The following is a 13109-nucleotide window of genomic DNA, read 5'->3' as shown; positions in this document are numbered from 1 at the left end:
GATCTGTCGTGCTTTTGCCTTTTTCGTTATTACCACTGGTCAACCATGGCTGACTTTCAAAAGACTATTATTTTTATGGTTTATTATGATCAGAATAATTCTAATTTCACATTTTGTAGGAAATAAGCGATTAAAGTGTCGTGATCCCCTCTCTACTCACTCACCATTGAAGCGAAAGCGTTTCAAAAGAATGGTCGCATTACAATTGCTGAGACGAATGGCTAATTTCTAGGAGACATCCTCACATTGTTATCTCTCTTTTAATTCGTTCATTTATTTTTTCTTTTCTAATAACAGATTCTTTTCCGTATTTCCAGTTACCTTCTGTTGCTTCTCTCTAATGAACGCAATTATTATTTGGAAGCCTTAATTTCGCGTCACTAGCCCCTGTTCCGTATGAATAGGTCTCCCCCCTCTACACATATATAAGTATATATATATATATAATATATATATATATATATATATATATATATATATATATATATATAATATATATATATAATATATTTATGTGTATATATATATATATATATATATATATATAGATATATATATATATATATTATATATATATATATGCATGTGTGTGTATATGTGTTTACATCAACAGCAGATAACAGGGTTGAAAACCCGCCTCTCCTTTGTGTAAACAAAAATACAGATGACTGCGTACGTAGTACATTGGTGAGTTTCTTTCAGTAAATAATTTTAGATCTCACTTCAGATTTTAGTGAGCCAAACTGACGTCGTCTTTGTCTTTCAGCCACAGAATTTAGTGCTCATGGGGGAATTTCCCGATTGTGCCGTGAAGCTGTGCGATTTTGAGATTTCCCGGATGTTGACTCCCGGCCGAGAAGTCCGCGAGATTTTGGGCACTCCAGATTATGTTGGTGAGTCATTGACTAACTTTACCGAATGAAAGGCGAGAAGCGGTAGAAAGGCTGGCCTTTTTCATTCACTTTTAATGCCATTGCTTGTTTTTAGATTTGTATGTGAACATGCTTTCGATCGAGAATGTTACATCAATGAAATGACCTATGGCGTCACTATATTAGTAATACTGTACTAAAGCAGTTTTAGTGAAAGGATTAGCTTCTTTCATTCACTGCTATGTTAAATCAAACATTATGTATTTTTTTATTTGCATTAACAATGAACTGGTGAAATAAAATAAAATTTTTAGTTTTTGCAGAAACTTTCATAAGCAATTTGAGTACATCAGCATTATTGTTATAACATTGAGCCTCATTCTTCATAATATCTGAAAATCCACTTTTCACTTTTTTGCGACAGAGAACTCTTGGTATCGATATTTAATGTGTTTTAACATTCATATACATCCCAGCGAAAAAAAGTATTAGATAATACATAGTCCTTATTCCATGTATACTTTTAACATTCACTAACGTGTATTTAAAATTATAGTGTTCCTCTTTTTTTCGTCCAACAGCTCCCGAAATTCTCCATTACGAACCCATCACAAAGAAAACTGATATGTGGTAAGTAGAAAAGGAAGAAGGAGTGACAAAGAGGAAACCTCACGTAATTCCTCATTGAAATGTTAACTTACCTAATGTCTTTGGCCAAACAATATGATGTAGTGATATGGTTGTGTGCCAGTTTTACTTTTCTTCTCGGAACAATAATTGTATGTGAATATCCGTGCGCATGTACGAAAAGTGTACAGTTAGTGTATGCTATTATCGATCTCAAGTTTTATCTCATAGCCGTTAAACGGCATAAAATTCCTGAAATCATGGTGAGCTGACCCTTAACTTATTTAAGTCATTGCCCACGAAAGGCGTGAATTGTATTGACAGTGACAGCCTCCGTCTCCTTAACTAATATCTACCTGCCTTCTGAATTAAACAATTCACCTATGTTTTTTTTTTTTTTTTTTTTTTTTTTTTTTTTTTTTTTTTTTTTTTTAGTATACCATACGCATACAAAACCTAGACATGATAGAAGGCATAAGTTATCTGTAGCTAAGTCCCGGATATCACTGATTACCAAAGACTAACCTGTAGTAGGCAATATTACGTTTAGTGATAACTTGCCCTGATATGAAATGATAACTGCATTATTCTTTGTCTCTTGCATTTAAATGTTAAGACCCAACCAGTCTTAAGTTGGTAACTTATTCATTTTTTCCTGGTATTTCTCATGTCCTGCAAGTAACTCAACATTTAAATCTTTAGAATTATTGTTCACTACGATAGGTCAAATTAACTGAAACTTTGTTTAGTTCTTTACAGAAACTTTATTAAAGCATGACAAATGCAAGGCAGGACTTGCGCCCTTGGTAAGTCAGTATATGATTGGTATTGGATATGGAGAGGCTGAAATCAATGCCAAAGGAAAGTGTGATCGATCTTAACCGAGCTGTATGGTGGCGTGAATGTGATAGTACTCGTAGCAATTCAGTCCTTAGAATTGCCATTATTGTTTTTGTTTAATTATAACTTCCATAACCTCGCCGATATCTTAGGGAAGATTCTAAAACGTTTTTCGCTACTCGACAGGTCTTTGGGTGTTCTTACGTACGTCCTCCTGACGGGATTCCTGCCCTTCGGCGGCGATTCCGACCAGGAGACCTTCCTTCAGATTTCGCGAGGAGAGCTCGACTTCCCAGCAGAATTGTTCGAAGACATCTCCCCGGAAGCAATCGACTTCATGAAGCGTCTCTTGCTCAGACAGCCCGAGTTGGTGTCATCGCCATTACACATTAAGCTCTTCATCCATCACTCGTTCATCCCTCTCATTCATTTGCCCCTTTTATTTGTTCTTTGCTCTTATTTTGACCGTTTTTCCTACTTTTGAGTTCCCTAATGTCACGGGCAAGACCTGTAAGTATATGTGACACACCTGACGTTCAGACAGTGTTTGAAATGTTTTAGAGCCACAGAAGCTGGTAAGTCGGAACTAAGCTAAATGTATAAAGGAGAAGATCGGCATATGTAGCAATTTTGGGTTTTATCCGAGCCAGGGTAAATTGCAGGCTTACTTCAAACATCACTTCATTTGAGCACTATATTTCAGTTACAGAAATTGTATATATCGGACAGATTTCTTTATTGCCACAAAACACTTCATTATGAAGTCCTGTGCAAATTTTGAGACTGCGAATGAAGGTCAAGTTAGAAATATGTCTGCAAATGTCTTTTTCTATAGCCTGTTCAATAAGGGTCTGTAAATATGTACATATTGTTATTTATCAAGCTGGGGACGAATGAATTACTTCAGAGATCTTTGGGATAGCAGATTTTTCTTGTAGGACACTGACGTTGCCGCATTTAATAACTAAAATTGTTTTCGCTTGTTAAGTGAAAGAGAGAAGTAGCTAACTAAACAATTACGTCTGTCTTTAGACTATTTTCACCTATTCCTTACTTCGCTGTAGAATAAGGTGTTCGTTTTGCATAATTTTATATATTGAATATTAAGCTTAAAAGTTATATGCACTTACCCAAGAGTAGCTTTCTTTTGTTGCGAAAATTTTCCATGTTAACTTATGTAAATTAAAAATAGTGGGAAGTTTTCCATATTAACTTATGCAAATTCAAGATAGTGGCAAATTTTCCATATTAACTTATGTAAATTCAAGATAATGTCAAATTTTCCATATTAACTTATGTAAATTCATGATAATGGCAAATGTTACACATTAACATGTAGATTCAAGATAATGGCAAATTTTCCGCATTTACTCACATAAATTCTGGCAAATTATTCATCTGTTGTTAAATTACTAAAAAAATTAATTATCAACAAACTTCTGAGTTACCACACACCAGTGTTTATGTACTACGTAAAATTTAAGCAAGCTCATCCACTCTCCAAGTAGCTGGCTTCAGAGATAATCAAAACAGTTTCATCAACGTCATAGTAACTACAGCATCAAAATTTAAAACTTTACCTTCAAGTTCAGACAGCTCCAGGTCTTCCTCATGAATTTTCACAGGGGTCTTATTTGCACTCAGGAGTCCTTTGCAAGTGGAGTGTCGTATGCTAGAAAAGAAAAAAAAGGTTTAGTTCACTTACTGACATTTCCACTACTGTTTTATTACACATATACCTTTCTCGCAACTTTCAAAACCTACTAATATATAAATGCTGATTTTTTCGGAAATCGTACTGATCTATCCCCACGCAAGACCGAATCACCTCAAATTGTGACTTATTTTTTTTTTTGCTTTTGTTAACGTTAACACCAAATTCTTCTCATTTTCGTTTTTTCGCCGTGCCCACTTTTCTAACATCAGATATTCCATAAGAAAAACTAATTTCAACAGAGGCCACTTTTTGGTTTACACTGTAATGACTGTAGTACACCTTTCATCATCGCCTGAAACTTCTTTGAAATATACATGTATATCATCATGCACATAAGCATTCAGTGTGCAAATGTTCTGGCTAGTCTGTTGGTCTTGCAAACGTTAATTTCTTGATTATTCTTTTTATTTATTCCTAGTCAAAAACCTTACTGACGGCAGCTTTCCCTTCTTATGTATGTTCTCTTTTCTTAATTTAAAAAAAAATCTCTAATCCCTCAACACATGAACATCTTCAGCAGATACAGACTTAACTATGAGCATTAACTCCCCAGCAAAATCCGCAAAATTTCTTGTTGAGTTTTTTATATACTTTAACAGATTAATCAGCTATTCAAATAAGGCTATCACCTCCATGAAGTGGTAGTCTTTAATTAGCAGCGGTAGCAATTCCACCACCATTTCGTGCCTTTCTTTTCTGTGCCATTTTTACTTTGGTCATCCCTAATCATTTCCAATGTCGTTATTAGATTAACTTCCCAAATAGTTCACCCTCAATTTGGTCTCGACATTCATTCATCATTTACAACAATAGCTTCATTGTCTTAAGCGTTCATTGACTCAGAGTGCCCCAGTGCTTGGCTTCATAACGTCAGTTTCATAAATCCACGAATCAGTCAACCAGTGGCGTGGTCGGTATAATGTTGGCGTGCCACCTCGTTGGCTGCGAGTTCGAATCTCGGGCGTTCCACTGAGGGGTGAGAGATGTTCACTCACTGATAGAAGTTCACTCTCGATGTGGTTCGGAAGTCACGTAAAGCTGTTGGTCCCGTTGCTGAATAACCACTGGTTCCATGCAACGTAAAAATACTATACAAACAAACAATCAACCGATTGGAGTGGTACTGATTCCCTTGGAGTTTTTTACTCTCAGATTCATGTTTTCATCATTTTTTATCCATCCTTCACTTATTAATAGATTCCTTACGTCCCTTAGAATACTGCCCACGAACATTTTGTAACATTTCTTTATCCACAATTATTCTATCCCGTTTTCCCAGTTTGTTTTCTAACTTCACATTTTTTCGTAACGCTTCATACGGATTCCTTTTGCCTACTAGGTAGTACCTCAAAAACTCATTGCTTCTCTGAATCTTTAGCTTTTTTCTTACTTTTCCGAGATCTCATCCCATAACATCCATGCCCTCATGTACAACACATCTTTTGCTAGTTTAGAAACCTTTTCTTCTTGTCACTCTAATCTACAAGTAAAGAGATAAAGAGATAGACCTCGAGCTATGCACAGGGAAAGAGCAATGAATGATATATAGTATATGTTTTTCTCTAAAGCCACCTGTCGTTAAGACCATTTTTTAAAATTTGTATATATTTGTTTATGTATGCTTTAAGGGTACGTCTTGGATAATATTCTTTTTTATTGAAAATTCCACTTCTCTTACTAATAGTTACCAGATCAATATTAACTGAACACATTTGTTTTTAATTCAAAGATATATACTGAAATTTTACTGAAAACATTCTGGTGATATTAGACATGTAAAAATAAATATGTAAAGGACGAACTATACTTTCCTTTAGCAAAGAAAAAATACGAGTAAATATTCGAATACGTTTTGACAATAACTACACGCGTGTTTTAATATGTCAGAGAGAAAGGGAGAGAGAACAGATTTATGCTTGTATGTGTGTCTTCAGGAAATTAAATGGTCTTTTAGGTAATGGTTCTTGCAGTCTCTTTGCACGATTCAGTTAATTTACGATTTTGTATGAGATACTTATAACTTCACATCCATTTCAGGAGAAGGATGAGTGCAAGGGAATGTCTCAGCCACCCCTGGATGAAGAAGGATATAAAACGACCAACCACTTTAGACATTCCGCCATCAGCTTTGTGTACACCAGCAAGCAGTGCTAACCCTAGTCTTCCACCTGCACCAGTGCCACCCACGCCAACACCAGCTACGCCAGTCACTGCAGCAACTCCCACAGAAATTGTTTCTCCAACACGGGACATTGGTCTTCCTCCATTCCATCCCAACACACCAGTCAAGCAGTATCCCCCATTCTTCGAATCTACATCTACACTCACCTCCCCCGTCACTGCCATGCCACCAGTAGTACCTCAAACACCCCTACAAAGGCAGGAGTCTCGTGCATACAGACCTAACTTAGATCGCCTGAAAAGCATGTCTAAATCCCGCGAGGTCCTTTCGGAGAGAATTCAGATGTCTAATCTGAAAAAAACCATTTCAAAATCAAGAGAAAGGCTTTTCGACGTCAAGCTTGGGCTTTCCAAGTCTCGAGAGAGGCTCATGGGTCTCCGATCTTTCTCTCAGTCAGTTGAAGTTCTTTCGGCTCTTTCACAACTCAACCAAGAAAATGCTATGTACCAGAGTTGCAACAATATTTGCTTACCCATGGTAGAGCCATCTGATAAGGAGAGTGATATTCCATGCAGAATGTACAAAAGTCTTGCAGCCATTGATCAGATTGATGACGAATGCACTCACAAGCTTGGGTATTTTGAGTCTAAATTTGCCAAAGGAAGTGAAGAGTACAATGACAGGCTTACAAGACATAATACAAATATGAATAGTTTCATCATCACACAAGATACTCCAAAAGCAATCAGTGATATAGGAAGTGAAGCTCGCCTTCGTGGCGGAGGAAGAGGTGGACGTGGTGGAGATGTATGTGATAAGAGATGCCCTCGCCACACCCACAGACAGCCAGAAGCACAACCCACCCAGAAAATACCCAAGGTCAACAGAGCTGAAAGAATGAAGAGAGATGCACAGAGACGACGAAAAGAGAGAAAAGAGAGGGAAAGAGAAGAGAAGGAAAAACAGAAAGGCCACACAGTTACTGACCCAGAGGTAGTTACTCGTTCAAGTATTAAGCCACAAGAAAAAACTGATGGAGCATCATCTCCAGTAGGGCGTAGAGGTTCTGTGTCGCACGTAGAGCAGCGCTTAGCAGAAAGACATGAGAGACAACAAGAGCGTCTTGAAAGGCAAGAGAGAGAAGAGAGGAGAGGTAGCTTCAGTAGCAGAAGACGTGGTTCTGTTGATATTGATAGGGTGAACTTGAATGAAAAGTCGAAAACCAGCAGACATAGCATTAACTTAGGAGTTTCTCATGAGAGACCACGAAGTACAACCCCAACAAGGAAAAGTAGAAGTAAGAAAGATTCTGATGAAGGCAGTGATGTATCTAAGGCTTCATCCATGGAAAGTGTGGAGGGCAATTTAGACAGTCCAAGAACTAGCACCAGACGTAAGAGACCCACATCTTTGGAGCTACCTGAAATTAGAATATTCCAGGACGACAGTAAACCAGAATCTCAGAGGGGAGATGTCAACGATAATTTTGTGAAGCAGGAAGTACGAGCAGATATTGATGAGGCCTATGTATCATTAGATGAGCCAAGTTCTTTAAATCGAAGCAGAAGTATGGAAAGCAATGCATCCAATGAATCTGATAACACAGTTACTGATTTGAAGGGAGAAACGAGAACACAAGATATAATAGAAGCAATTCAGAATGCCAGCATTGTAAAAGAGAGTGAGCCAAGTAATGAAAAAGAAAACAGTGAAATTAAAACTGAATCCGAGCAGCCAGCAGAAGAAAAGAAGGCTTCAGAATCGACAGAAAAGGCTTGGGAGCCTTCCTCAAATTGTGATAGTGTAAGTTCGGCAGAACTTCCAGTTATTCAAGAGGAGGAGGATACCCTCTCGTTGAAATCGATATTACCATCATATGTGAGGTCAGTTTCAACAAGCAGTGACATTGGGAGTATGATCAGTGAAGGAAGTGAAGGTTCTGTTGATCCAGATGAATCACTACCTCGTAGTCCCAGCACAGACACAGAGCTCCATCCCGACTGGAAGGGCAGAGGAAGATCTTTGAGTATACAGCCTGGATTAACCACGCCTTCAAAGAACAGAGGAAGATCTAGATCAAATTCCGTTCATCTCGAGCCAACTGTCAGCAGCCGTGCCAGACCCTGGGGAGGTGTCTGCAATGGATCTATTGCAAGAGCTTTGGAAAAATTTAACATCAAGGATGATGACATGACACCGGTGGGCCGAAGTATCCAACATAGGCGTATGTCATCCCCCGGGATTTCTCCATCAGCAGAAAATATGCCACCTTTTCAGTAAAAGCATTAGTCAGCTTTCACCCACCAAACATAGGAACGAGCAGTTTATGATAATCTCTGTGAGAGCATTATAAGTCTTTGAACCTGTGAATTAGTACACCACTGACACATCTTCAGCATTGAATGTGTTGGTAAAAGAATGTTTCTTCAATTTTTATATTTTTTTCAAATGTTTACCAAAGCTTGTCCATACTCCCTAGTCAAGTACTTACTTCTTACTTTTGAGAATATTGTATTTTACTTCAATTCTATTCCAAATAGTAAGTGCTCTTGAAAGAACACTAAATATATTTTAATTTTACTCTTAATTTTAAAGTGAAAACAGTACTTGAAAATGTTGCCAATTGTATGTTAGATACATCAGTCATAAAGCTAGACCATTACTCAAGAGGTTATGCTGTAAACTTTAAAGTTGAAAAACCTCCCCAATACAAAAAAGCCAATTATTTTAACCAAATGTGCCTTGAGGCTCGGCAGTAAATGAGGCTTATTTGTTAACTTGAAAACAGACTCCAAACCCCTTGCTGCCAGTCTGTGCACGTCTGACACGGTGCTTGTCATAAAACGGGTAATAAAACTTCCTCTCTTTCTTTGCTGGTGCTACAACCATTACACCTGAACTTGTCCTTCTTCCACACAATCTTTTTGAGCTTCGAAGCTTCCTTACTCTAATCTTTTCAGTCTTAATTATTTGGCTCTTGCTTCTATAATATTTTGTTTGTTGTCACCTTATGATGTTTGTGTTCGAATCCGTTTTTTGTATCTGATTGTTAATTCTTGTGTGAAAAATATCTGTCTACTTCAGAAAAAGTATTTTTTATAAAGAAAAACAAAAACTTCATCCAATCATGTCATCATAGGGTTTAGAATTCATTTTGCATCATATGTTTTACATGAATGTGTTGCCTTCCTGTCTTCTGTCACTCGCATTTCTGGAATTCAACTGCTCTGTTCTGTATTTTTATTTTCTTATGTAAACCAATTAAGCAATAATTATGAGGCTCATTCAGTTGCAGTCAGTTTGCGTGCATTAGTTAGGGAATATGTTAAGCACTGAGGGACTTCTTATTGCTGTCATTCTTGTATTCTTATTTTCTTCTGCAAGGGAGTCTTAGGGAAATGTCGTACCTTTGTTGTTACCATAACAGCACTTTTCAAGTCATTCTCTCCTCTCCAGTTGCAAAGAAATTGAGAATGAATGAAAAGCAAGACGAAGCTTCCTCCAAACATTTCTCCAAGTCATGATTTTAGTTTATGTATATCCATATACCAGTTTTTTGTCCGTAAATAAAAACTTCTGCGAAAATATACTAGTAATTTATTGATCCTTTAATCCCATTTTGATCATTAACGGTCATAAAACTGATGGGTAGCGTAACTGTTATATGTTAAAAAAAATTTAAAGGATGAGATTACAGTTCATGCAAACCACAGTTCTGTAACTAAATTTCAGATTTCCCATGAAGTACATTATTCAAGATTTATTAAGTTATATTTTTTAGAATAATCAGTATTTGAATACGTAGTGTTGAGTAATTTGTTTGTTTTCAGTTAATAGAAGATAATCAACGCTTTTTTTCAACAACAAAAAGTACACTGAATTACAGTAATTTTACTTAACGTCAGAACAGTTTCAAAAATGAAAATCAGTAAATTTCAGGAATCTTCCAGAACAAGATTGAGGTCGTACTGGACATAGGACGGGCATTTTATTGTGGACAATCAGCTATGTAGTAACCAATAAGTAGTATGTCTGACATCCTGGATCCAAAGAAATATTGGGTATAAGATGGAGACAAAGTCGAAAGTGACCAGAGAAGGTAGTGAAAACTTATCTGATTGTCTGTCCTTGCAAGCTACGACCACCCATTATATGAAATACTTCCATAGATACATTATTTAAGATGAACCAAAAGTAGGTGGAATAGGGTTTGTGTTAGGGTTGTAGTATAATGATGGCGTTTATTATAACTATTGTAGCGCCTCAGCGGCGTGATTGGTATGGTATTAGCATCCCACCTCGGTGGTCGCGGGTTCGATTCTCGGCCATTCCATTGAGGAGTGAGAGATGTGTATTTCTGGTGATAGAAGTTCACTCTCGACGTGGTTCGGAAGTCACGTAAAGCCGTTGGTCCGGTTGCTGAATAACCACTGGGTCCATGCAACGTAAAAGCACCATACAAACAAAACGAAACAAAAATTATAACTTGCGTTTGTGTTAGATTTTATAACTAAATTTATTTACATTTGAATTTTTTTCTTTTCAGATAACAAATAATGGCAAATAATTTGAATAGTACTGATACAAGAAAATGTGTGTTTAAACAGTATTGGAAATCTCAAAATGCTGAAACAAGAAAATTGGTTGAAACGTTTGGCACTCAAGCCCTAAAAGAGACAAACCCTTTACTGCATATGTGATAAATTTGATACCACTGGTTCAATTCTTACTGCCCCAAAGAGGCTTGTGCAAAAATATTGATACAATTTTCATTGCCTTTGTATTGTATTATAAATAGTAAACGGTCAAATGTAACTGTAAACATAATAGTTGTTGATAAAAATTTAATTAATATAACTCTCTATGTAATTCTCAAAATAGATGTTAATATCTATTGTCCATGAAAACCCCGACGTTAAACCACGGATTACTTATTACTCCGACTTCGCCAAATTTCATCATACAACAAGAAGGTGAGGGAACTTCATGCCCTCTCAGACATAGTCTTCCACAATCGGGAGTAATAGGGGGGGAGACAAAGATGAAATGCTACTGTGCTCAGTTAGGTCCTTGAGAACCCCTCTCAAGTGAACACCCCTCCACAGGCCAGCCTTAAGGAGACTGTTAATCAGTACAGGCCATGAGAAAAGGGAGATCTCGAAAAAAATGCATCTCCTTCTGCTAAAGGAATTATTCTAAAAGCATACCAGACCTGGCCAGATGATAAGCCCTCCCCCAGGCTGAATAAAGGCACACGACATCAGGAAGATTGGCCCCTCAGTAGCATTCAAGGAGAACCAATTGATCCCTTTGTTCTGAGACCAGGGGGCCTGGAGGAGACAATCACCTTCACTTTTCTATCTCAAGGGCCTGGCATACAAGTCCTTGGACCTTGTGTCCAGTAGTCGTGGCCAAACAGGTGATATAGGAGTATCGAACCCTCGGGAAGCTCCACTCAGGGAGGAGAAGGCAGACCTCAGGATGGTCACTTGGGATTTGTGAGTACTTAGATAGCATGTCATGACATCGTGCATGATGAGGACCAGACGTTCAGTAGAGTACAGGAGATCCTTGACAGGTAATAGGTGTGGTTACCCTTGTGGGTGCCTGATAGGGTCATGCCCACCTGACGCCCTTACGAGAGATTAGCCTCCCGCCTCCAAGTGAGGCCCCATATATATGACAGTGTAGGTTTGTATTCGTGACGGAACAAATACCAAATTCTAAAAGAATTAGTATTTCTCCTTACATGCAAACCTGCACCTTCATACACATAGTTTAACGTTCATCGTACCACCCTGCATAGTCCCTATATCTCCCAACCTATTGAGAAGAGCGTAGCTGGTGTACACAATGGAATGGTAAGGCCAACTCAGGCCACCAGCAACCTTAGACCTATCCGTTAATAATTTATATTTTGAGATGATTCAGTGACAGTTGAAGCACATTAAGCATGAGTACTCCGTATATGAAGGCACAGGTTATGTTAAGAAGAATACAAATTACTTTAGAATTTGGTGTTTTAGGATCTTTGTTTGTCAATCAGTTTTTTACTGTACTACTTATACATTGTAAATCTGGTATAACTTTGAAGAAGGCCATAATTAATGGCTCAAACAGCTACCAGCTTTTCTATGAATAAATTGAGCAACATTGTGGTTATTATTTGTCCTTTTATGTCAACTTTGAGGATTGGAGGACATAGGAAAAATATTGGAAATGTTTCCAGAAAGTTGTGGATGCTTGAGTGTTGCCACTGGACGGACGAAAATAAAAGATTACCGGGAAAACCATAATTAAGACACGGAAAGGTATGGACATCCTGAACTAGACATAGCTACCTTGCTTCATCTCAAAGACAGAGAAACCAAAGCTGAAATAGAATACTGTTGAAATTCTACAGGTTTTACAACCCGAAGTCCATCATTCTGATGAGAAATGTGGTCAACCCCAGGAGATTTAAGAAAGCTGTGGCTTGTGTAGTTTGCAAGTTTGACTTCAGAGGAGTCATGAAAACCTCTCAATATGAACAGCATTGAAAACGATGGTTGCCCTTGCAATGGGGAGCATTTGTCGCCCTTGTAGTATCCATGTCCCTGAATGCCAGGCATGTTTGCAGATTTGAGATGGAAGAAGAAAAAGCCTCTCTGTATAAACTATTCTGGAATGTGAGTGGTTGCAGACTTTTTGGAGTCACTGGATTACTCGAGAAACATCTTAATCTATAACTATTTTTATGATCTGTGAGTTGTGTTAATTTTTAAAATTTTCATTATGATTCTTGTTTTTCAACAAGTTTTCGGCTGTACCCGTCCATATATTGTAAATCTAATGTAGTCCTGAAGACGACTACAAATTCATGGCAGAAACTGAAGTTCTCTTTCCTGTGAATAAACTGAGCAACATAGTGGCAGTTTTTTCTTGTTCCTTG

General features: G+C 37.6%; 1 protein-coding gene across 2 annotated transcripts in view; it reads left to right on the top strand.

Annotated features, from left to right (window-relative positions):
• Positions 1-9765, top strand: part of LOC135223835 (uncharacterized) — a 614631-nt gene extending 604866 nt beyond the window's left edge. For both annotated transcript variants that reach the window (XM_064262828.1, XM_064262749.1), the window contains exons 4-7: positions 767-893; positions 1454-1502; positions 2526-2705; positions 6094-9765. In XM_064262828.1, coding sequence (XP_064118898.1) covers positions 767-893; positions 1454-1502; positions 2526-2705; positions 6094-8458 — 2721 coding nt within the window. In that variant the 3' untranslated portion in view covers positions 8459-9765. The remainder of the gene's footprint in view (positions 1-766; positions 894-1453; positions 1503-2525; positions 2706-6093) is intronic.
• Positions 9766-13109: the final 3344 nt, after the last annotated feature.

Source organism: Macrobrachium nipponense, chromosome 11 (assembly GCF_015104395.2).
Source record: "Macrobrachium nipponense isolate FS-2020 chromosome 11, ASM1510439v2, whole genome shotgun sequence".
Taxonomy (NCBI): Eukaryota; Metazoa; Arthropoda; class Malacostraca; order Decapoda; family Palaemonidae; genus Macrobrachium; species Macrobrachium nipponense.
Note: the sequence above shows the minus strand (reverse complement) of the source record. Positions and strands in the feature narration are given on the sequence as shown.